This window comes from Aedes albopictus, chromosome 1 (assembly GCF_035046485.1).
Source record: "Aedes albopictus strain Foshan chromosome 1, AalbF5, whole genome shotgun sequence".
NCBI classification, from domain to species: Eukaryota; Metazoa; Arthropoda; class Insecta; order Diptera; family Culicidae; genus Aedes; species Aedes albopictus.
In genome coordinates this window covers 178,876,304-178,902,611 of record NC_085136.1, presented here as the reverse complement: position 1 = coordinate 178,902,611, position 26,308 = coordinate 178,876,304, and the positions used below count along the sequence as shown (strand labels likewise).

Here is a 26,308-nt window from a genome sequence, read left to right as displayed (position 1 = left end):
GGAATCACCCTGGAAAGCAATCGTGTTGCTTTTCTTGTCAATACTGATGCTTGCAGCATATCAGAGATATGACACATGCATCAAAGCGGCCTGGTCTACTGCGTTGTATTTACGCGCAAAGATGATTCTTCGAAATACTGGAGTACAGAATATTTTATTTCGGCAAGGTACTTCTCGAATTTACAGGGGAGGAAGGATGCGTGGGCGGTGAAGTTACCAATTTCGCACACTTTCTTCCTAATGTCTCGTTTATTTAATTTATATTTTTAAATTTATATTTAATAAACCACCCACTAACGACCACCATTTTTAAAAACAGCAATCAAACCAAAACTCTTTTGCCTTTTTGAAATATACACGACAAAACGAAACGCGAGGCACAGCTCTTCCAAAGCGGAGGATCTCAGCCCGGAAAGTGAAGAAAGAAAACCTTGTGGTCACTTATTACCTTCAAATAGTTTCTTTTTGGGTTAGAAAATACGCACATCTTCTCACCGGAATCTGCGTCGGATGACGATAATTTTGAAACTTGTCGGAACGAACTTCGCAAGTTATTTATTTTGGAAAATAAATCCCTACCTATACAAAACAAGAAAATCATGTCAATTTCTTGATTTTGCTTTGGCTGACCAAGCCATGTGGGAAATTACACTGTTGAAAATGCTTTGACATCCATGTGCACAACAGAACACGTGCTCGATGAACAAATTGAGATTTGAAATTATGAAAAGAAATCCACGTACTCCGGTGAGACTCGAACTCACGACTCCCAATTCGCTAGACGGGCGCTTCTATTCCTTCAAGCTACGGAGTCACTCGACTATCTCCGTCGCCAGCAGGCCTAGAACTGAACTCGATTCCACAATCGCACATGGTTATCTTCTTTTCACAATCCAAACCCCCTTCGGATGGGATTAGATGAACATCTAACACATTGTCTGTTGTGCACATGTGTGTCAAAGCGAGAGAGGAAGTTATTTTTAATTGTCGAGAGCTTCGGGCACTGCCTTCCAATCACTTATTGGTATGGCAATTAGTGTGCAGTCGGACTCTCGACGGGTCGGTCCTCGGCCGACCGAATACGGTAAGGGTGACCGTAGCACCTTACAAATGTCAATTTCTTGATTTTGCTTTGGCTGACCAAGCCATGTGGGAAATTACACTGTTGAAAATGCTTTGACATCCATGTGCACAACAGAACACGTGCTCGATGAACAAATTGAGATTTGAAATTATGAAAAGAAATCCACGTACTCCGGTGAGACTCGAACTCACGACTCCCAATTCGCTAGACGGGCGCTTCTATTCCTTCAAGCTACGGAGTCACTCGACTATCTCCGTCGCCAGCAGGCCTAGAACTGAACTCGATTCCACAATCGCACATGGTTATCTTCTTTTCACAATCCAAACCCCCTTCGGATGGGATTAGATGAACATCTAACACATTGTCTGTTGTGCACATGTGTGTCAAAGCGAGAGAGGAAGTTATTTTTAATTGTCGAGAGCTTCGGGCACTGCCTTCCAATCACTTATTGGTATGGCAATTAGTGTGCAGTCGGACTCTCGACGGAGTTCTAGGCCTGCTGGCGACGGAGATAGTCGAGTGACTCCGTAGCTTGAAGGAATAGAAGCGCCCGTCTAGCGAATTGGGAGTCGTGAGTTCGAGTCTCACCGGAGTACGTGGATTTCTTTTCATAATTTCAAATCTCAATTTGTTCATCGAGCACGTGTTCTGTTGTGCACATGGATGTCAAAGCATTTTCAACAGTGTAAGAAAATCATTCTCTAGAAACTATATACCTGGCAACAAATCCATACTCATGTTCTTTCGTCTCCTCTTTACGCTACCCAGAGAGCGAAACGCGAGAGAGCACACGAGCCTACGGATAGAGACCGTACTTTGCGTGTCTCTATGTTCTAAGCCCTGCTACGAACCGTACCTAAACTTTTCGCTTTCGAGCCCTACTTAGCAGCGACCGGTGCGGTTCGCTTCTTTGTTCGGGGCTCTACTTAACGTTAAAACGCTTGATTGAGCCCATGAGTGGGCTTGGTCTTACAACGCGCTAGAATTCGACCCCCTCTACCGCGCAACCAACATCTTGAAAAATTTGCTCGGATTTTTATTTTAAACTAAAAATTTCTCCCAACATTGAAATTTATTGGTTTGTTCTTCAATTCAATGGAATAAAACATTTAAATTTCGGATTTGTTTTTGGATAATCGACTTTTACATTTCGTGACGTTACAACGCCCGTTCAGTTTTAAACAGGGTTCTGCTCGCGTTGTAACGTCACGAAAACGCACATCATTTTAGAATCAGAACAATAAGCCAAAATTGCCCGAATTTGTGAATATATTATTGCATTATTTTCACTGCTCCAAGAGCAACTTTATTCTATTGAAAATCTGTTTGGTGATAAATGGCTGGGATGGCCAAGTTATTGCTATCAGCAGTATGAAAACTCCTCCATGAAGGTTAATGGTACCCATCTTCGGCCTAGTACCACCCATATTCATCTAATATTGTCCCAAAGACTAAACCGTTGATATTCATTACTTCGCACCGCCGGATATTTAGATTTTGCAGATGCAATGTCATTGATTCAATTAAAAACGCTTTAAGATATGCGAGCAGTTATTGAACCAAAGATATACCTGAGGATCTGCATACCACTCAGGGGCATCAATTTCTGTGATTCCAGAGACAAATAGACCTAATTCTGACAAGAAAATCCATCCTATATATGTCAGAGTCATAATTACTTAGAGAGTTAGTGTCTTTGGCAATGTTGTTTGATAAGTCAGAAACTTATAGCTGATTTACTATTGGATGTGAGATTCAGACACACTGGGCGACGCTAATTAAAAGTATACAATAGTTTAGAATTTCTCAAAAAGTTTTCAACAAATTTTGACTAGTTGAGAAACTATTTTTTTGGCAAAATCTTTGGGCACTTTATAAGAAGTTACAACATGTTAAATATGTTTTGAATAAATATAAAGTGCATGATTTTTCAAAATTTCAACTACCACTAGTCAGTTAGAAACTTGAACCAAACGGCTTTAAACTGAAAATTCTTGACAAGATAAACAACTTTTCCAGAGACATTAACATTCTAAAAGCCTAAAGTATAAGTAATTAGAGTTTTGAGATACATGAGTTTCAATTTCGTAGGTGTCGTCTGTTGGTCGGTGATTCTTGTTATATTAAAAATAGATGTAACACTGACGTAATATCCATCCCATATATTTCAAGATCCTAACTATTTAGACAGTTGGTGTCCTCGACAAAATTGTTTGGCTGGTCAAGAACTTTCAATTGATGGGCCGTATGATTTCAAATCCTTCCACTAGGATGCGCTAGAGGGCATACACATTTTTAGTTTTACTTATCTCAGGATCGTGATTTATTGGAAAGATGGTTGCTTCATTAAAGTTGTTTGGTAGATCAAGGACTTTCAGTTTAATAGCCGTATGGTATTAATTTCTGCCACACAGTGGTGGTAGTTGCAAATTTTCAAAAGCATGCCAATTTATTAATTACCCAAAACACATTCAACAAGCCGTAACTTTTTATAAAATATATCAAAAATTCTCAAATTTTGACTGATAGTTCCTCATCTTTTTATCTGTAGTTTCTACAATTTTGGACTTGATTGATTAGCTCTACACAAAGATGGAGTGCTTTAAGCAGAATCATATTTTTGACTGTTGTTCTATTAACTCTTATATCTAAGGAATAAGTGAATCAAATCAAATAAAATTTTGAAAGTAAAGAATTATAAATTGATCTTTGATGACAATTTGATTTGAATACAATATGTCCAAAGTGAAAAAAGTTCCAGCTTGTAGAATAATTTTCAAGAAATTCTAATTCTTGTCTGCTTTTGCAAAATGGAAACTAACGTCTTCTAGTGGCAAAATCTCGCATCTATTGGTAAATCAACTGCAAGTCCTTTACTTACCAAACAACTTTGCCGAAGAAATCGTATTTCTGTGCAATAGGGATCCTGAGATGTATGAAATTTAAAATATGTAAGTTCTCTAGCGCCGCCTGTTGGTGGAACTTTAAATCAAACTATCCATCAACTGTAAGTCTTTGACCAACTTAATAACTTTGTAATTTCGTCAGTGTTTCGTCTGTTGGCCACTGATATAACAGAAATTTTTCGGTTTGAGTGGTATTTGATTACAATTAAAAAAGATACAATATAGTACCCAACTAACAATTACTCTTTTTACAAGCACCTTTACGACGAATTAATTCAGCATGGTGCTGAATAACATTTGGATAATTTTCAGGCACAACCTTTGTTCGGGTTTTGTTCACACAAATTTGGAGAAACAATAAAGCATAGTGTTGTGTACCAACTGAACTGCTTGTTGTTTAAAACATTTTACAAACTGATAGTAAAGCTGTTATTCAGCTACTGCACAAATGATTTAAAAAAAATAAAATGCAAAATTTTTCAATTTCTACGAGAGTTTATGATTGACACTTTATGCTGTAAACAACTATTTTGAAATAATAACTACAAATACATTTACCTAAATCAAGATTCGAACTCGAGACCCATCGATTGCCAGTCGCTTGCCTTCCTATCTGCGCCATCCTAGAGATGATGAATTGACGCGCTCAAATCAAAACATAAACTTCCCGTGGTTGTATAATGATTACACTTTGACTCCTATTCAGCAGTGGTGAATAATGTTCTGTTTATGGTTAACAACTGAAGAACACGTTAATTCAGCTGCTGTTCAGTAAAAACACGTGTTTTCCATCCTGTACACTGAGTCGAAGTATGATGAAACGAAAGCGCTTATTTGACTTGCGGAAAACACATTGTACAGATACATGTTCTAATTTTTGCATGTACTTGACAAGAAGCAGAAAAAGGCCTTGTTAAACTATTTTGTAAAGAAATAGCTGCAAGTCGAATGAAAATATTATTAAACGCTTAAAAAGTGTTTAAATTTATAATTGATGATACCGATACGAAAGGTTGAACATTGGCCACTTTTTCAATTGAAAAAACATTTGTACAGTAATGTGTACAGCATAATTTTAGTTCAGCTATCATTACTATTATAAAGCAACAATTCAGCATGCATGCTGGTTTGCGGCTTGCGATTGTTAGTTGGGTAGTACAATTACATCGCAGATTTTGGCCAAACACCATCTCCCCCGTCCTTCAAAAGTCAACGTAGTTTATGAACGGGCAATGGTAAGCAATTTATAAACGATATCTTGAAAAAGAGCTCATACACAACAAGAACAAAACTGTTTTGAATATACTGCGTTTGTCCAATTCAGAAGCCGTCCAAGCCAGAAAGATACGGTCTTTTCCATAGAACTTTTTTTTCGTGACGTTACAACGCAAACTTCAACCAGGTGAAACTCAGGCTTCCGTGAACCGATTTTCTTTCTGTAATGTTCAGAGACAGACTTTCGGAGATAGCTTGAAAATACTAAGAGGGTTGTTTCTAGTTAGGTCGTCAGACGTAGAGTCATCTGTTCTACGTGTTTATTCTCAGTTTATATGATTCGATAGCGTTACGCGCATTACATTGAGAGCGAACCTTCGTTCGCTATCTCCGTAATTGGCTTCTTTAGTGGTGTTGAGATAATTTCATATTCGGAATCTGCATGCCAAACTGAGCCGAAATCCAAATTTTCATGAATTTTGGTGCCCGGGAACCTATTTAAAAATCAGTTTGAAGATTGTATGGGAGCGATTTGTCGAATCACCCCTCGTCGCATTTTGTACTGGGCGGAGCTGTCAAGCAGTTGCCCAGCTGTCAAAAGGTGATTTTGAAAAATCTCTTCGAAATTGATTTTAGGTACTAAAATAAAGTCCTAAAAATCTGAAAAAAATCATAGTGGTTCAGAAAAAGATGCTCTTTCGTATAAAACCAAAAAATCAATACACTTATCTGAATTTAAAAACCCAATTAGACAGGGACATAACAGCTCTTCACCCTTAAGAGCTTACATAACACCAATCGAAACTTTTTTTTCTTATACTATCAATATACACTGATTTCAATTCGAGCTGTATCAATACAAAACTTCATTTAAATTCGAAAACACATTAGTTCACCATATCTTATAGAAAGTTCAATTGACAAAAAATTTTTAACAATATTTTGTTTTCGCACTCGTTTGGACCTTCGTGGCGTGTCTTCGGAAGAGAAGGAGTTCCTTCTCCATCCAATAAAAATTTCTTCAACACATCCTTTATTGTTCTGACCATCCTTTCTGCTTGGCCATTACTCGAGGGGTTATATGGTGGACTTTTCATCACCTCTATTCCCTGCCTTTTTAAAAATTGTACGAAATTTACAGAGTTAAATGGGGGACCATTGTCCGACACCACAACATCAGGCAAACCAAATCTTGCAAAAAATTCGACTAATACTTTCAAAACTCGTCCAGCATCCGTACCCTTACTCATCTTTTCTACTTCTAACCATTTGGAATAGCTGTCGATTATTAAAAGATAGGTTTGATGTCCGAAATAGAAAAAAATCGATGTGGATTCTGCTGAAAGGCCTCAAGGTAGGGGTCCATTGGGAAGTCACCTTAGGTTTCGGCCTTGTTGCCATTCCGTTGCAAGCATCGCACCGAACAACGAAATTTTGTATGTCCCTATTTATTCCATACCAGTATACCGTACGTCTAGCCAATTGCTTCATTTTTACCGCTCCGGAATGATTCGCGTGCAAAAGTTTCAAAATTTCACCGTGCATTTCTTGTGGTACAACTACCCTTTCATGATATAGTAGACTGTCATCTACTATTTCCAAGTCCTCCTGATTTGCATGCACATCTATGAATTGCTTTTCTAATCTTTTTGGCCAACCATTTTTTAGATAAAAAATTATGCCTTGTAAAAATTTATCAGTTTTTGTTAATTTTGCTATTTGATTATGGTCGAAGGGGAACTCTTTGCCGAAATTTATACTTCTTACCATTTCTACGTCATATTCCGCTGGAACTGCCTGCTCCAATGGAAATCGGGAGCAAAAATCGGCGTTACCCATTTTTGCCGAAGGCCTGTACACTATGTCATAATCATAAATAGATAATTCTAAAATATATCTTTGTAGTCTCGTCACAAATATTGAGTGTCTTCCAGCTTTCCCGAAAATTCCCACTAAAGGTTTGTGGTCTGTATGTATATACCGTAAAGTGTTGGCCATATAGATATTTGTGAAATTTTTTTATGGTGCACACCAGAGCTAAAGCCTCTAGATGTAGAATGGGGTACGATTTTTGTGCGTCATTTAACGTAAAAGATGTAAAGCATACAGGTTTCTCTGTTCCATGCACAATATGAGCAATTACTCCGCCAAGACCATTTCCCGATGCATCAGTCACAACAACTATTGCCTTCTTCGGGTCGTAAAACTCTAGAAATTGTGTGTTTATTAGTGACTTTTTAGCCTCCTCAAATGCTTTTTCGCAATTCTCATCCCAATTAAATTTGACGTCATTTCTTAGAAGTTTATAAAGAAAATGTAGCTTTGACGACAAATGTGGGATGAATTTGTTGTAATAATTTATCAACCCTAAAAAGGACTTCAATTCAGTCACGTTCCTTGGCACCTTTGCCCTCTGAATTGTGGAAATTTTGTCTTGACAGGGTAGTAATCCTTTTTCGCTAATAATGTGTCCAAGATAAGGTAATTGTGTGACAAAAAATTTACATTTTCCCCAATTTATTTTTATGTTTGCATCTGATAATCTTTTTAGAACTAATAACAACTTTTCCCTACACTCATTCAAATCTTTTCCAGCTATGAGGACGTCATCTAAATAAACGTACACGTAATCAATGCCATCTAAAACAGTATCCATAATTTGTTGAAATATAGATGCACTTGATGTTGCTCCTTGAGGCAATCGGTTATAAGTAAAGAGGCCTTTTATTGTGTTTATTACCATGAAATGTTTAGATTTTTCCGTTAGTTCCAATTGAGTGTATGCCCCCTCTATGCCCGTGTAGCTGCCGGCTTAGAATAGCACTACGGACCACCTGTTCCGGGGGTAAAAGTCCATCAAACAGGTAACCCCAATCCAAGGTGTCAGGCGACCCGTGCTGAGGGATGAATGGTTGAGGGGGTTTAAAAGATGCTCGATCTTTAACGGAGCCCGTAGCGTGGGTAGATCGCCTTTTTGGGTTGCGTTACGGTGATAGATCTACCAAACCGAAATCTAGTGTCGTCCTATTTTTCAATTTTGGAATATGTGTTCTGGTAATTCAAGGAATTATAGTATTTAGTCCTTACTACTGGTGTTTTGGTGACTTCCAGTTTTTGAATAAAACTGAGTTTACCAACTTTACTTTGCATATAGTTAAAAACCTCGCCATCTGAGGCTAAACTCAATGCAAAGAAAATCAAATTGGGTTAGGGATCCATGTATGTACTAACTCTTCGAAGACTGGAAAGTGCTAGTACGCAAGGAACATACTAGAATCCTTATTACTGAACACATGTTCCATTATTGGAATGATATTGCTGCTAATGTTAAAACCCGGGTCCTAAACTTCCTACTGGGGAGAATTTGGCAGTAAAACAAGGGTGATGCTAGATTTCCGATGCATGGCCAATATCAGTACTCTTGTTTTGTTTTCTAAGAAAACAAAACAAAAACTGTATCAAAATCGATACTTTATTGCCCCTCAATGGCAATTGAGTAATGCGACATGCACTACACTAAGGATACGGGTAATGTCACAATAGATCTAAAAACTGGTCGCAGTGACAAACCCGAACAGGAAAAAAAAAATGCCCCCTCTAAATCTAAAGCGCAAAAAACTTTGCAGCCCGCCAAACCAGCGAATAAATCTTGGGCAACAGGTAACGGGTACGTGTTAGTCAATTACCAATCTGATTTCATTGTCCTTTTTCATGACAATTATCACTGGTGATGCCCATTGACTGGTTTTAATAGGAGTTATTACTTTTTCTTTTTCCAAGCGATCCAAATAATCTATAACCTAGTCCTTCAAGCGGTAAGGAACATCATACGCTTTCTTAAAAATTGGTTCATCCGATTTCATAACTAAATCTGCTCGGAAACCCTTAATCGGTGTAGAAAAATCTTTCCAAAATACATTGGGAAATTTTTTCTTAATATCTTCAGCAGCGTTACTCGTATCAATAGCCATATTATTAACAGCCAACGAGTTTGAGAAAAAATATCTCCAATCTTTAAAAAAAACATCTAACCATGTTCGTCCCATCAAAGGGGTAAAATCATTGCTGCAATTTAATACTAACAGTTGCAATTGTGCCGTCACTCCCTTAAATTCAACTAAGACCTTTGCCTCCCCTTCAACCCTTAGTTTTTCCCCATTGACTACTATTAATTGTTTATCATATTTGTTTAAAGGATCCTTAAAATGTGTAAAATATTTGCTCTTACTGATAACCGTTACAGATGACCCACAATCAACCTCCATAGTTAGGCTTTTATTCTCTATTGTTACTTCAACTAAGCATGGTTCGTTAATTTTATTAATTGAAGACACCATCATGCAATCACCTGAATTATTTCCTTCATCTTCAGACTCGTCCGTTCGCATTCGATTCATCAGCTCACTGACATGTCCCTCTACGCTACGGCCGGAATCAATATCGTCCACCATGTTCACCGTGTCTCTTCTCATATTTTTAAGTTTGAAGCATTTCCGCTTCACATGCCCTTTTATTCCACAAAAGCTGCATATAAGATCTGCATAACTTGATCGCTGCCTATGACCCTCCTTTTTCCAATCCCTAGATTTGTACTGGTCGTTTTTATATGTATTGAATCTCCTGTCCTTGAATCTGTCTTCTAAACCTTCCCGATCATTCGACCTAAACCCAAGCCTATTCTTCACTGGACCTCGATATGAATGAGACTGAGCGGAATTATTTGCCAAATGGTAAGTGTTTGCAAGCTTATTAAGAGTTGAACCAACTGGCCCCCTTGCTTGGTTTCTCAGATACGCTATATGTTCTAAACTTGTGCCTGTACCTGTAAGATTTCTGTTGTTTGCACCTGCTAACTCCCACGTAGCAATAACTTTCTCCGCGGATTGTCGAGTTAAGTTTTCTTCGCTCAACAGCCTTTGGCGTAGAGAATTGTCTCTTAGCCCGGCCAAAATCCTGTCACGAACCGCAATATCCTTAAAGGTTCCAAAGGTGCAAAATTCCGCCTGTAGTTTTACCGAAAGAATGAAATCTTCAACCGTTTCATCGGGCTGCTGAACCCTGTTGTTAAATTTTAAACGCTGAATTAGATCACTTTCCGTTTTATCTAACCGTGCCTTAAGTTTCTTTGTCATTTCTTCATACGGTATCTCCTGAATACTTGTGGTTGGAAAAAGCAACTTCAACTCGGAAAAAATTACGGGTCCACCAAGGGTGACAAAGTATCCCCTCTTCTTATCCAAGTCGACGTTATTAACCGAAAAAAAAGCTCGATGCGTTCGAACCAATCTGCAAAAGAAGTTCCTTTGCGATATAGTTCAATCGTAGTTGTAATGTTCGTGGTTGCCATTTTGCAGTACTAAACGCACCCCAAAAGAAAAACAAAAAAACCGCGGTTAACAAAGGCTATAGAAAACTATCCCTGCTTTGTCTATTCAAAATAAGAAAACAAAAACTCACCCGAACAACACCAAGGGAGTTCTCTAAACGTGCCGGACACAGCCAGATCCTGTGGAAATACCACCTGTTGGTTTGAACCAAACGCCTTTTCCGGTGCCGAATCGCCCTCGTCTGATGCAATGGAGTTCCGGTTGTCGTCTAGCAGAAGACTTTTTCGGCCGAATTTGTCATCAACTGGACCAAAATTGAGTGCACTTCCAAACTTGGATTCTCCAAACGCCCAATTTTGATTGCGTTGGATACCTGAACTGATAGTGAAGAAAATCCAAACCTTCTAACACAGCTTCTATCCAAGCAAATGCTGGCGTTTCCAGGAAATAAATGTTCACCACTCCAGATTCCGTAGCAGTCGATGTCCACTTCTATCCCTTTCTATGGGCCAATCCAATCTTGGATTTCCCAGAGATAATTAACTGCAGCACGCAAAAAAAACTCTTTCTCACTGCACTTTATACTTTTATCCTTGCTGTTATCACTGATTAACGTTTTTTCTCGCCGCCAAACTGTAATGTTCAGAGACAGACTTTCGGAGATAGCTTGAAAATACTAAGAGGGGTTGTTTCTAGTTAGCTCGTCAGACGTAGAGTCATCTGTTCTACGTGTTTATTCTCAGTTTATATGATTCGATAGCGTTACGCGCATTACATTGAGAGCGAACCTTCGTTCGCTATCTCCGTCATTAGACAGGGACATAACACTTTCTTTCAGTCTCATTTGAAAGATCTTTTTGAGTACAAAGAGCATACAAAATTTCGTAACGTTTTCCGTATTTGAACAAAATTTGAAAATGTTGATTTTTCGCGACGTTACAACGCAATAAAAACTCATACTATGATCAGCCATATTTCAGAGTTGTAAAGTCTTTCGATTAAAAGTCTTTTTATGCAAAAAAAATCTTCATACATTTATCTACAAATGATGGAAGACTTTTGAATTATCAGTGTGTTGGTGTTTAAAATACGACAGTTTGGATGAAAAGTGTGCCTAAAAGACTTAAAATCACGATTTTAATGTTAATCTTAATCGGCGTTCAATTTATATTTATTGTCACACAAATATCATGTCAAATACATTTTCGGATGACAAAAATAATGTAGAATGTGATAAAAATATCAAATATGCCATAACTCAACTTTGAAAAATTGGTATTGATGATACGGGGTCCGTAGGATGTGTCCTGTGGTGGGTTCCGTGCTTGCTTCTTGACAGGTGGAGTGGTCCTGAATTGAACTCCTGTCATCAGCCTACTTGATGCGTACCAAACTACCACATCTCCATTTCTTTATAAAGATGGCTCCTTTTCTTTATAAAAAGAGCTTTTCTTCATACACAATGGCCTGAATGTTTAAGCGTGCCTTCACCAGACCAACCAGCCGGTTGTCCGTGAAGGGCTTTAGTAGTCGTGCCTTCACCGGACCAACCAGCCGGTTGTCCGTGAAGGGCTTTAGTAGTCATGCCTTCACCGGACCAACCAGCCGGTTGTCCGTGAAGGACTTTATTAGTCATGCCTTCACCGGACCAACCAGCCGGTTGTCCGTGAAGGACTTTATTAGTCATGCCTTCACCGGACCAACCAGCCGGTTGTCCGTGAAGGACTTTATTAGTCATGCCTTCACCGGACCAACCAGCCGGTTGTCCGTGAAGGACTTTAGTAGTCGTGCCTTCACCGGACCAACCAGCCGGTTGTCCGTGAAGGACTTTATTTTGTTTCTCGTGCATCTTGAGTTGGTCTGCCACAATCGCTTCGTTTGATTTTCATTTTTCTTCGACATCTCCATGGTACTGAAATCCGGCCGATTCATTAGTCCTTGGGCCGGGCGAAGGACTTTCGTTTAAAGAATCTTCGAATTATTCTTTATCTTCATTGAAATCCAGTAAGATCCGATCCTCGTCCCCATTTGTGGTGGGTTCCGTGCTTGCTTCTTGACAGTTGGAGTGGTCCTGAATTGAACTCCTGTCATCAGCCTACTTGATGCGTACCAAACTACCACATGTCCTAACATTTTTGGTGAAAGTTCTAGTGCAATCATGTAACAGTTTATTTGTATGGTGCTTAGAGTACCTTCTACATCATCAGGCATTGTGAAGTTATTCAAAAACGCAGAAAATTGACTTTGAAGTTTCACTCGGCCAACAATTGTCATTTTCAACTCCTGCTGTCTCTTCTCTTCACCTAAGAAAAAAGATGAAATGACAGGAAGATGATCGCTAATATTACTGAAAATAGTATAATTTTTAAGTTTTGCAGCTAAATCAATTGAACAAATAAAATGATCTAAGATGTTATTACTAGTCGGACGTGTTGTAAAAGTGTTTTTGCAATTTCTCATCGTAATAGGCTGTTTTACCTCACGCAAATCTGACAGGAAAAGGTCTACTTTCCCACACCAAATTAACAGTGCTGTAATGGTTCATTACAGCACTGATTTGCGTTGCGTAATGAACCATTACAGCACTGTTTTCAGTTTTGGTCAACTTCTTGATGCTTTGTGGACGCAGTTTTGAAAAATTGTGACAGCTGCACAGTATAACCAACCTGTTATGTTCAGATTTTCTTGAACATGGTCATGAATATCAGTGTGCAGTTTGATGAAAAAGTTTTGTTAAAAACTATCCTCAAGGGTAATTTATAAAATTGCAAAAAACGTTGTACGCAACTCGGTGCAGAACTCGATTTTTCCAGCACTCGTCGTAATTATCCAACTCGGCAAGCCTCGTTGGATAAATGTACTACTCGTGCTGTAAAAATCGTCATTCTGCACCTTGTTGCGTAAACTACTATTGTGCATACATAGCCATAAGATTCTAGCAAGTTTTTATATTTAATAACTACATTAGAGTAAAGTGGGGCAAAAGTTCGAGTGGGGCAAGAGTTTTTTTTTTGAAGTTTTTGAGCTCAATTCAAATTATTTCTTTCGGGTGTCAAGGTTGTTCGAACCCTTTTTGAAAAAAAGTCTTTCACTCCAAAAATTAGGAAAATTGATCAATATTTCGAGAACTTATGACAAAATGTTGGTTTTTGATCAAAAAATTGTAACATGCGATGGCCCTTGCAACGCATGGAATGAAATTTTAATGAAATCGAATTCGATATTTTATTTTGGGGCGTAACTAGGCATATTTTGAAGATGCTCTAGCATGTATAACTTTTTGCAAAAATGATTTGGAAATCGTATTTTACACATAGTGGGGCAAAAGTTCGAATTGTGGGGCAAAAGTTCGAGTCATGTGGCAACTTAAGGTATAAACCTAAAATTCTGCAAAATGCACATATTATCTCTAGGAGTGATGGAATTAGTGAGAAAATTCGATTAAAGTTGTAAAAAAATGTTGTTTTATCTGAATTTGGCGGAAAACTACTAATTTTTGGTGCAGTAAATTTAACCCTGATTTGGGTATAATCCAAATCGAATTTTAAAGTGTATTCCAGTTCTAACATCAAATATTAAGTGGTTTCAGGTATTCCTATTACCAAAGTATCAAAATAAGGTGCTACGGTTAGCGAAATTCCACAAACACTAGATTCGAACTTTTGCCCCGGTGGTGGGGCAAGAGTTCGAATAAAACACACACATATAAAAAGTATTGTAACTCAAAATTGAAAAGACATTTGGCGTAACTTTGTTCAGCAAAATTTTAGCTCATGGATGGTAGAATCACCACACGGTATTTATTTATTTTTATCTGCTTCGATTTTTTGAAATAGGTTGATTTATCAACTAAGGTCGAACTTTTGCCCCACCTTACTCTATTATTTTGCAAATTTATAGGGACATTCACATCACCAACAATAAAATACGGTTTGGATGAAGTACTTTTTGACAACCAACCTTCCAAAATGTCTTGAAATTCATTGTAATCGAACGAGGGAAGACGATAAACGCTGATAACATTGAACATCTGGCCCAGGACTTTAATTTCTAAATGTATGTAATGGAGACCATTAATCGTTTGATTACTTATGAATTTACTTACCAATGAACTTTTCACAAATACAGCTAAGCCACCTGACGATGTGTCGCGACAAGAGAAAATTGCACGATAGCCTGGAATACTATAATTGTTGCAATTCGTATTTTTGATCCACGTTTCACCCACAGCTATAACATCAATATTAATTTTACATTCATTAACCAAATATATAATTTCATCAAATTTCACAAAATCATTTATTCCCCTGACATTCCACTGTAAAACATTCAAACAATTAGTGACAACATTCTCACATTTTTCATTAAAATCATGCAAATAATCGTAAAATTTATATGATATCGTAGACGATGAAGGATCCATTATATTAACCCTCTAATACCCAACCCCGCCTTTAGACGGGGTATAGTTTGAGCATTTTTGTAATTTTTGTTTCGTGGAAAATCAAAACTTTTATATTTTTGGCTGATATTTAGGACTGTTCTGTATATCTCAAAATAATTTTTGGTGTATTTTAAAGCGTATTAACATTTTTTAAAAATCATTGAAAAATTGATGTTTTAGTCACCTTTTAGAAGTTATTGTTTATTTTGTATTGAATCGCAACAATTAACATATTTTAAATTTTTCCCAAATCATTCTATTCTTGTTTAATAGTTTAAGGGAATCGAATACACTCTAAAATTATTTTCCTTAAAATTACACGGAAAATAAAATTTTCTATGAAAAAAAATTAAAATAATAATATTTCAACAATAACTACAAAATCTCAAAATGTTTTCATCTCAAAAAATCCGTTCCCCAAATAGGCTTCCAGGAAAAATACAAAAGTGTGGGGATGTTCAAAAATAAAAATTAGAAAAATCAAAAACTGAAATTCACGAAATCGAGAATTAAAAAGAATCATCTTCCAAAACATGTTTAAATCGATTTTAGATGACGAAAAATGATATTTAGATCAAAATAAAAAATTTAGGTATTAGAGGGTTAAGACAAATACAAAATTTAATTACAGAAAACATTAAACCTAAAATTATTGTGCACTTTTCTTCCGCTTATGCGATGGGGAATGCCCAGGAACAGGTGCAAGCTCGGAAGCGTTTGAACTACACTTCAAATATTCTCAATTTAGTTGAAAATCGGAGTTTTCGACTAGCTTGGATTTTTCTCCAAATCCATGCGTCGGACCTAACTTCGGAAGTGGTGCGCTGTATAGTAAACCTGGTCCGCTATACAGCGCACCACTTCCGAAGTTAGGTCCGACGCACGGTTTTCGAGAAAAATCCAACTTCGCTAGTCGAAAAATCCGGGTTTCAATTGCACGGAGAATAGTGATTCATTACACGACTAAGATCATTCCTGTTTTTAATCAGTTCAGGCGTACTATTATCATCTTTTTTTGTTAGAATGATACCACCCCTACCAGCCCAAATGTATTTTATTCAGATGTTCCTGAGATTCTCTTAGTTCTTTGAGTAATTCCAAGGATAGGGGCGTTATTCATCGCGCAAGGTCGCAGTCATTGCTTTTCCATTAACAACGTACTTGTAGTCAACTACGGTTGATAATAATTTCCCCAGCTGCTTTTTCTTTGCAAAAACAGCTTCTTTCGATTCTTTGTTACAGAAAACAATTCTAATCGGGACTAAAGCATTGCTGGTTTTACTTCTAAAGAATACCCGTTCAGCAGATGCCACAATTCCAGTGGTTCCACTTAGCCCTAAGGACAGAAACAGTTTTTCGACTAACAGCGGCACATTTTCATCTGGAGTAGTAGGAATTCCCAATACAATTGCATTATTTTCTAAAGCAAAGCAGCTTTATCTGATTTGTCCACATTTGTTTCCAACTTATTCACCGTACTTTTCAGTTGACTTTGTGACTTCTTCAAACAATTGATTTCAGCTTTTACCTTTTCGTTTTCTAATTTGAGATCTTTAAACTCGTTAACTATATCGTCAAACTTATCGGATATGAAGGCTTGGGAATTTTCAATTGCTGTGGTAATCTGTTTGACTTCCGTTGATACCGAATGCATTTCTTTGGCGACAGATGCAGAAATAGTTGCTTTCATTTCCGCAGCAAGAGAAGAAAACAATGAATTTTTACTACTTTGCATTACTACAATTCGTTGATAAATTTCAGAACAATCAGTTGAGCAGAAATAATCAGTTTCCCTTATACGACGAATAGCATTGCCAACAATATGTTTACACTTGTAGTGTGCACTAGAGAAGCAGTACATACACGTTAAGACCTTTGACGCATCTACCTCTCGTTTATTACATACAGAACAGACAAACCCATCGTCCTTTTCCTTTCTAGAAGCAAGCTGAAACTAACAGAAACGAGGATGTAAACAAACAGCAAAAAAAAAGCAACACACTCAAACAGATCTGACTAAGCCACTATAAATTGAAAACGAACAGAATGATCAATAGCGACGCAGTACTAGAATACCAACAGATAATTCGCAATGTGTACCAAAATAGTTTCCAGCAATCATTTTTTTTCGTTTGTCAAGTAACCGTTTTGGCGGCAGAGGAGAGCACGAAAGAACTTTTGAAAGAAACTACGATATCACAAAGTGTATCTGTAGGTGTACATACGGTTACCAATAACACTTTCGTTTAAATTTCACCTAATGAGTTCCACCACTCCAACACAGCAAAAACAGCACAGTAGCAACAGCAACCACAACCACCGGCTTTTGATCGGCTAACAATGAACCCCTTTTAGAAACGAATGCACAAGGAATTACAAATATTAATCTGCAATTAAAGGCTTTTCTAGTAATATTCCACTATTAACACCACTTAATTCGTCGAGACAAAGTTATCACTTATCAAGAAAACACTAATTTAATATTAAAGTAATCCAAAAAACACAAATTATTTAATTTAACACGCAGACCGTAAAAAGAGTACTGTGTCAACCAAACAGTGTTGCCCAATATCAACAACTCATCAGGTGTGCCCCAAGGGAGCAATTTAGGTCCGCTATTGTTTGTACTTTATTTCAACGACGTGGCTGCGAGACTAGGTTTGAACTACAAAATGATATATGCCGACAATCTTAAAATTTATTTCGTTATACGATCAGTAGAAGACTGCCACCGTCTACAAATTTTTCTTGATCAGTTCGTTGATTGATGCCAATGGAATAAATTGATTATCAGCATTCCAAAGTGCTCCGATATGACGTTTCACCGCTTAAAAAGCCTATATTTGTTTGACTACGGAATCAATGGAACAGTACTGCAAAGAGTTTTAGATGTTACCGATCTCGGAGTAGTATTAGACCCGGAACTGACGTTTAAATCCAATGGAGATCTTTGTACTGCACACTAGTTTGTCCTATTCTAGAGGCTGCTGCTATTGTTTGGACGCCCAATGATGTTTTCTGGACATTGAGGATAATAAGAATACAACGGAGGTTCATTCGTCTAGCTCTTCGCCATTTACCGTTGCGTGATTCGTTGAATTTCCCAGCTTATGCTGCTCGTTGCCAATTGCATGGAAAAGACGCACTACAGAAAAGACGTTAAGTTCAACAAGCGATGTTTGTGGCCAAACTGCTAAGGAATGAGTAGACTGTCCTGCTTTTCTTTCGATGCTGAGCATCCGTGCTATTCAGCGACCTCTCCGGCAATGGTCATTATTGTCGGCCAGGTTTCACCGAACAACGTATGGTTTCAACGATCCGATGTCGAAGATGATAAGAACATTCACGTTGGTTGAGGATCTTTTTGATTTTGAAGAATCGTTGAAAAACTTTAAAAATAAGATTAATCGTTCGTAATTATTGTAAATGTTATTGTGTTGAGTTAGGTGTTTATTCATTAAGACTTTCAAGTCAGATGGATTATATGTAAATAAATAAATAAATAAATAAATAAATATCCCTTTTGAGACGGAGAGCAAAAAAGTGACACCTCCATACAAATTACTCAAATTTAGCTCTCCAGAACTCTTGGGAAATCTCAACAAAACAACAATTGTTAACCCTCATGTGAAAGAACTACTCTTAATCTTTCGATTTCTAGCTTTGACACTTAGATAAATCGAAATTTAAAAAAAAAGGGTCAGATAAAACTTTTTCATGTTTTACGGTTTTTGTCCATTTTTTGTTCAATTTGTGTGGTAAATCCCACATGCAATATAAACAAAAGTTTGTTTGTACACACACACGTGTAAGTAATAGCACAGACAAACAGACGTAACACTTCGAACAATTTTTGATTCAACTCATAGTCACGGAAACATATTCGCCCAATGCTAAGAGGACTAAGTTTGGCCGACCATCAACTAGGTGGCGGTAGTGAGCAAACGTCAAACTCAAACAAACACGTTGCGAGCGCCACGGATGGGCAGTTGGCCACCTTTCCAATTTTGAAAAAGACCGTTAAATCGATGTGCGATGTGAATTATCAGAGTGTTACGTCTGTTCGTCTGTGGTAATAGTTCACCTACTTAAACAGTTTACATCTCATAAAATAAAGACTAAACAGATGAAAAAAAATATGCAACGGCACAATTCGTCACGTAAGGGATATGATGGACATTTTCAAAAACTCGCTATATCTTATTTGCTGCTGCTTCAAAATTATAAGAATTCCCCAATACGAAGAATACCTATATGTATATAATTTTGAAGGGTATTGTGATTATTTTAAAGAAGGTACCTCTGAAAAATAGAACGATGGCTTGTTGCTTCATACGTGTGCTTTAAATTGTATAGGGTATGTGTGCCATCAGTAATCTCACGCTCTCATATTCATCCTATTCGAAAAACAAGCAATTACGGCACCGATTGATCCCGTTCCTTTTGTTTTTATGGGTGCTCACTTCTAACAAAAAATACAAAAGCAACGGTTCAATCCTTTGTTTTTCGTAGGATGAAAATGGGAGCCACATGCTTAATAAGGGAACGAATACCCTACTTAAAATTCTGAGGTTTGTACAAAAACAGGCAATGGTGTCCATTTGACCCGGGTGTTTAGGCTGACCATCCGTCCCGTATTTAACGGGACAGCAAAACTCGTCACTAGAGCATAGTTAACGTTTTTGGTTCAATTATTCGTTCTTTCTAGCTGAAATAGCATTATTAACAACATGCAGTTGTGTTTCTGGACATTGATTTGCTTTTTGTTGTGTTTCCGAAATGTGTCCCATATTTAAACGGGAAAAATCTGGTCAGCCTACGGGTTTTCATTATGCCCCGGATCTCCCTATACATTCGATATTTCATCTAAGGCTACTACTTGACCAATACGCCTCGTGCGACTGGTGCTATTCGAACAGTAAACCGGAGAAACGTGCCACAGACAAACAGACGTAACACCTTGAACGATTTTCATGGAAATCCATAGCCCAGTTCACACTACCATCACCTGGTGGAAAACCCGGGTAGAGGTAAAATACTGACGATCAAAATATGATATTGGTTTGATTGATATAAGAGATAAAAGATCTGAAAATAATATCTGAAAAATGTTCCTGGAACATCTGCACAATGTCAAAATGTGATATTTCAAGATCATACGAATAGCTCGCTGCTATTGGTTAGATTTTACAAAATCTAAATGCGATGTGATGATGATGTTCCAGGAGTAAATTTTTGATTTAATTTTAGATCTTTTATCTCTTATGTCAATCAAACCCATATCACTTTTTGATCTCCATATCAAAATTTGCTATTATTGAGTTCTTTTCCTCTACTCGGGAAGTGGCACGAATCACTGTGTTGTGCAATATCGTCAACAGAAGGCGCTAGTGTGAAACGTCAAACGCATAGAAAAACGATGCGTGCGCTTCTGGTTGTGAAACCCACATCTATGAAAATTCAAGATGATCGTTAATCCTCAAAGCCACAGGACAAACTTCTTTTTTTTAATCGTCTGATACTCAGGATCTGTAAAATATAAAAATAAGCGGTTTTCGCTTCATGTAAGAGTAGTCGTCAAACTGGAAGTCCATGTTTGAACCTGTTTTTGCACCGGAAATAAGTGTTCCCTGGGGCAGTGTTTTGGCGAGTCGTCTATGAATCTGGTATTTTATAATAATTCTGAAATCTTTAACAACTTGAAATGGTAGGCCAACGCAAGAACACAATGCTGAGGCTGCTTTCTGGCATGAGATGCATCTGAAACTTGGTCCCAGGAGTGTACTTCCGGTAGGATTCCCTAAGACCCAATTTCGTGATCATAATCATTTTGCACCTGAAAAGATGATTTTAGAAGTTTGGTGTCTATGAAGAATTTGTTTCGTATATTTGAGCCCTTCTTTAAAAAGTATCACTCATGTGATTAATACACCTAAAATTCAAACACGGGTCATACTTTTAGTCAACGAATTATTAGATCATTGCATACTTTTAGGCGTTTACCGATTTCTGTCCCAATTTACAAAGTTGATTCCAATTTGTAAAAGCACGCTTCGCTAAGAAATTTAAGGCCTGATTTAGATTCCACCTTGATTGATCTACCGAGAATTAAAAGCGAATTATTGAAAAAGTAGCCTAAAGGTAGCTGTAGAACATATCGTCAAACATAGCACCAGGGAACACTTATTTCCGGTGCAAAATCAGGTTCAAGCATGGACTTCCGGTTTGACAACTACCCTTGCATGAAGTACAACTCTTCCCATCGATCATAGTGAAAATCGCTTATTCTTATATTTTACAAATCCTGAGTATCAGCTGATTAAAAATAAAAAGTTTGTCCTGGGGCTCTGAGGGTTAAAAGCGTGGTCGTTGGAAATTTCGCAAGAGTTACGTCTGTTTGTCTGTGAATGTGCTGTAGTGAATTTTGACGGCATCATCGTCAGGATGTGAGACTTATCATATGCAGCAACAATAATCATAGGCTAATTTTCCAATTGTTGCACGGCTAAAAATTCGCCTATTGTTGCACACTCCATGTTATTCTTATGAGGTGTGCAGCAATTGGCGAATTTTTAGCTGTGCTACAATTGGAAAATTACCCTAATTCGTATATTTGCTACTGCATCCAAACAGGCGTAACACCTGAAACAATTTTCGTGAAAATCCATCGTCCAGTTCACACTGCCATCACCTGATGGACACTGGACATGTTGCACGACATACTGCAACAGAAGGCGCTAGTTTGAATGAGTGTTCGTTAAATGAGTGGTCGATGGAATTTTTGCCAGTGTAATGTATGTTCATCTGTGACTAATTCTAATAAAATAGCACTTTTGCGAAAGGTATACTCACCGACCACAATAGTGGGAGACATTGACGAAAGAGCACGTTTTTGTGGCTGTATATAATTTCGCTTAGAACCAGGAAGCCCGAAATAATTTTGTAAGCCGGGTGACGAAAAGTCATCCATTCCACTGTTTACAATAATGCCTGTCCTCTTGCCGGAAAGAGCTGCACCAAAACTAAAAAGGAAAAAAAAAAACAAAAATCAGTGAACCGAAACTTATTACAATTGAACGCTGTCCATAAACTGCGTAGATCTGTTTTTTGTCATCTCGGACCACTACCGATTGTATAACATTTCGCCGAAAACCATTTCACGGAATTCCTTTTCGTGGTGTAACATTCTGCGGAATGACATTTGACGGAATGTACTATTTCGCGGAATTCACCGTTTCGCCAAAAACCATTTGGCGGAATGTACCGTTCCGCGGAAAACGTTAATGAGAGAGAAAAATGTAACTGTCCGAGAAACAACATCATGATAAGATTCAAAATTAATCACCAAGTGAAAATGAAATGTTTCATATCAATATTTCAATTTTTGTAATAGTAACCATTGAAAGAACAGCCTATTTATGAAGGCAGGGAAATTCACTAAGAATATAAATTTGGCAGTTTTTATACAAAAAAAATACATAACATTTATGAAAAAGTAGCCTTTTATCAAAAGAAGGAAAAGTTTCCTATTAAAAATAACAGCATATGTTTGAAAGATGGAAAAACCTGAGAACCATTCTTATATCTTATTATCAAAGATGGTTAGAAGGAAAAAGATGAACGACTCCCGCTCCCCAGTGCCGAATATATCGACGAAAAATCAAACCGTCAAGCTTCGATCATTTTGACATTTGCCTTTGCGGCGTGTGAGAGAAGGAGACCGAATGTTGAAGTTCATCTCACCTCTCGCTTACTCCAAATTCGAATACATTCGAACAAAGGCAACAAAATGTCAAAACGTCCCGAACCTCTTTCTGCTGCAGTCACGGTGCAATGAAAATACAACATGGACGGATTCCGCTCCGATGGTCCCGGGTGAGTTTAAGCAGTTTAGGTGTTAATTTGCCTTGTTGAAGTGTTCTTTGTAATTATTATTGGTTTTTCTCTCTTGGCAGGTGAAAGATTCCCACCTAATACCGGGCGAGCAGGAATTCCGCCAACAGTTTCGCTTCTGCATGCAGCAGCCGTGTCCCTTCCAGAAACGGACACCCTTCCTCAAGGTGCACTTCCCGTACTACGAGCTGTATCAGACCGAGACGGGTCAAATCCTTAGATCACTTCTATCGCTGTTGTTCTTTAGATGCGTCCGGCATCCCGAGCGGTTCTTCCAGCAGATCTGCGATGGATTCGACAAACGGCAGCAGAATGCTGTCAGGGATTTTCTAAAATCGGTGCTAGAGGGCACCCCCCTCCGGAAAGAAATCGACCAGATGAAGATCCGGCGGGCCCTTCAGGATACTATGTCGCAGATCATACTGCCCGCCTGAGGGTACCCGCCTGAGTACCCTCGCGGCTCATATCCTCGATCAGCGGTGGACACAGGGACATGGTGGATGGAAGTCCCATTCGGTTGGGCCAACATCGTCAAAAATTTCCCCTCCCACACCGAAAACGATCAATCGAAGCGATGAAGGAGCTCAATGCGCAGCAAGAAGCCAAATGCTATGAGAAGGGTTACCGGAGGGGCAACTCTGGATAAGAACGAGATGTTCTGTGAGTGTCCGTGAAATTTAATTTGTATAAAAGAAATCATACATTACTTATTTCTCCTTGCAGGTCTTCCACTCCAAATGGAAGTACGTGAAGGAAAATTGCAAACTGCAGAAGAAAATTCACCAGCAGAGGGCGGAGGGCGCCTACCCTTGGAAGGGAATCGATCGAATGATGAACCGGCGAGCCACTGAGGGTGCTACGCCGCAGATCGTGCTGCCTCCGGACTCGCCACCGTTTAAGCAGCCCTCGGTGCAACGAGAATCCACCCACCAGAGTTTACCCTCGCGTCTCACATCCTCGATCAACGGTGGGGCATGGTGGATAGGAGTCCGCTCCGGTTGGGCCGAAAACCGCCGAAAATTTCGCCTCCCACACATCAAACGACGAGTGAACCAAGTAGCTGAGCGCCCCTTAATGGTGCAACAGCTGCAGAACAAGAACGAGATGTTCGGTAAGTGAACCTTGAATTGAATTTGAATATTTTTTTTCAATTTATTTTCTTTTTGCAGTAGAAGAAATTTCAAGTACCTACGTGAAGGAAATTCGAGAATTGTGGACAGAACTGCAAGCGCGTAATCTGGAGCACGAGTCACCAACAGGCAGTGCGGTTCGGACCACAAGGTTGACCATATCGAGCGATTTCTGGCCTAGCACTAGATCGGCTCAAGATGGATCTGGAGGCGGTGACCGAGGACAATCGAAATTTGACCAAGATGGTAATTTCTTAACCTTCTTAATACCTTTTTCTTGATTTAACTCGGACTCCCACGTTTCACTTCATCAGATGTTCTATTTTTCCTTTGTGAATTTTTGAATATCTCCAAGTGTCCCTTTGGAAGTTGTTCGAAACTGCCTAAGAAGCTGCTCAAACTTTCTTTAGGAGGTTGAAACTTCTTTTGCAAATACCTATACATTTGACAACTCGAGTTTCATTATTGTTTTTAACTTTTGTATTGTGGGTTTGTTTTTCCAGGTGGTTTAACGTCGGTTCGCAGGAACAGGAATTGAACGATTCAAGAGATGCTGTTGTAATTCAAAGAATAAATCACCGGACAGCGTGCTGCTACCAACATTCTTGCTGGAATTTGTGCCAAGAGAAGCTAGAAACTTTATAAAAGAAGCTGTATCCTGCCTGCAATGTAACATACATTTGTTGGATGCTACGAGTTTATGTGAAGTTGCTATCCCAGCTAATTATTTTATGTCTACAAGGAGTTCCTCTTGAGGATTGATTCAGAATTTTCCTCCACATACTTCTAGGAATCTCAAATGGAGTTTCTTGTGGAAATTCTTCTAGGATTCATTTTGGAATCAAAATAAGAATTTCCACTGAAGTTTAAGAATCTGTCTAGGGATTCCTTATACAGTTCTTCGGATTCATCTAAAATGTTCTGGATTTCTTTTCCAAATTTCACGATATTCCATGTAAATTTAACCTAAATTAAATCTTGAAAATTTTTCGAAGAGATCTTTCTGAAAATCCTGCAGAAGATTCTAAAGATTCCTTCATGAATTCATCCTGGAATTCAATTTGAATTATTCCAGGAATTGCGTGTGATATTTTTTCCAATAATTCTATCTGATTATTCCTCTAGTAATCCCATCTTCCAGAAACTCTTAATGGGGAATGCTCAATGAATTCCATCTGGCGATTCTTCCAAATTTCATCTAGGAATTCATCCAGTAATTCGATGTGGACATTCTTCCAGAAATTCTATCTGGCGGTTCCTACATAAATTGCACCTGGGGATTGCACCAGCAATTCGATATTGTTTCTTTCTAGTGATTTCTCAAGGATTTTTTTTTTCTATTCAGGAATGCTATCTGAGGATTCCTCGAGATATATAAAATAATTCTTCTAAATGTCCTTGTATAATTTCAAACGAATATATTTCTGGAAGCTAAGAATTTCCGAGAACCTTTATGGATTTTCAGTAATCATTTATATATTTTTCGTGTAGCTACTTCATTCTGAAAATGATAGAGAATATTGATAGAGAATATATTCCACCCAGATGACTGGGAATTTCTGAGAATCCTTATGGATTTTTAGGAATTATTAAAATATTTTTCGGGAAGCTACTGAATTCCATAAATGATTGAGAATATTTTCTGAAATTCGTAGAATAAATTCCAGATGATTGGGAATTTCTGAGAATTCTCATGGATTTTCAGGAATTATTTAAATATTTTCCGGGATGCTACTGAATTCTATAAATGATTGAGAATATTTTCTAAAATTCGTAGAATTTATTCCAGATGACTGGGAATTTTTGAGAATTCTCAGGGATTTTCAGGAATTATTTAAATATTTTCCGGTAAGCTACTGAATTCTATAAATGATTGAGAATATTTTCTTAAATTTGTAGAATATATTTCAGATGATTGGGAATTTCTGAGAATTCTCAGCGATATTCAGAAATTATTTAAATAGTTTCCGGGAAGCTACTGAATTCCATAAATGATTGAGAATATTTTCTGAAATTCGTAGAATACATTCCAGATGACTGGGAAAAATTCGTAAAATATATTCCAGGTGACTGGGAATTTCTGAGAATCCTCAGGAATTTTCAGGAATTATTTAATTATTTTCCGGAAAGCTACTGAATTCCATAAATGATTGAGAATATTTTCTAAAATTCGTAGAATATATTCAAGATGATTGGAAATTTCTGAGAATCCTTAGGGATTTTCAGAAATTATTTAAATATTTTCCGGGAAGCTACTGAATTTCATAATTGATTGAGAATATTTTCTAAAATTCGTACAATACAATCCA

The 26,308-nt window shown here is 37.9% G+C and overlaps 1 protein-coding gene across 1 annotated transcript in view; it reads right to left on the bottom strand.

The window, feature by feature from the left end:
• The window catches only part of LOC109416314 (scoloptoxin SSD20), a 295,456-nt gene that overhangs the window by 198,083 nt on the left and 71,065 nt on the right, over positions 1 to 26,308 (bottom strand). The window contains exon 5 of the mRNA XM_062845904.1: positions 21,829 to 21,998. Coding sequence (XP_062701888.1) covers positions 21,829 to 21,998 — 170 coding nt within the window. The remainder of the gene's footprint in view (positions 1 to 21,828; positions 21,999 to 26,308) is intronic.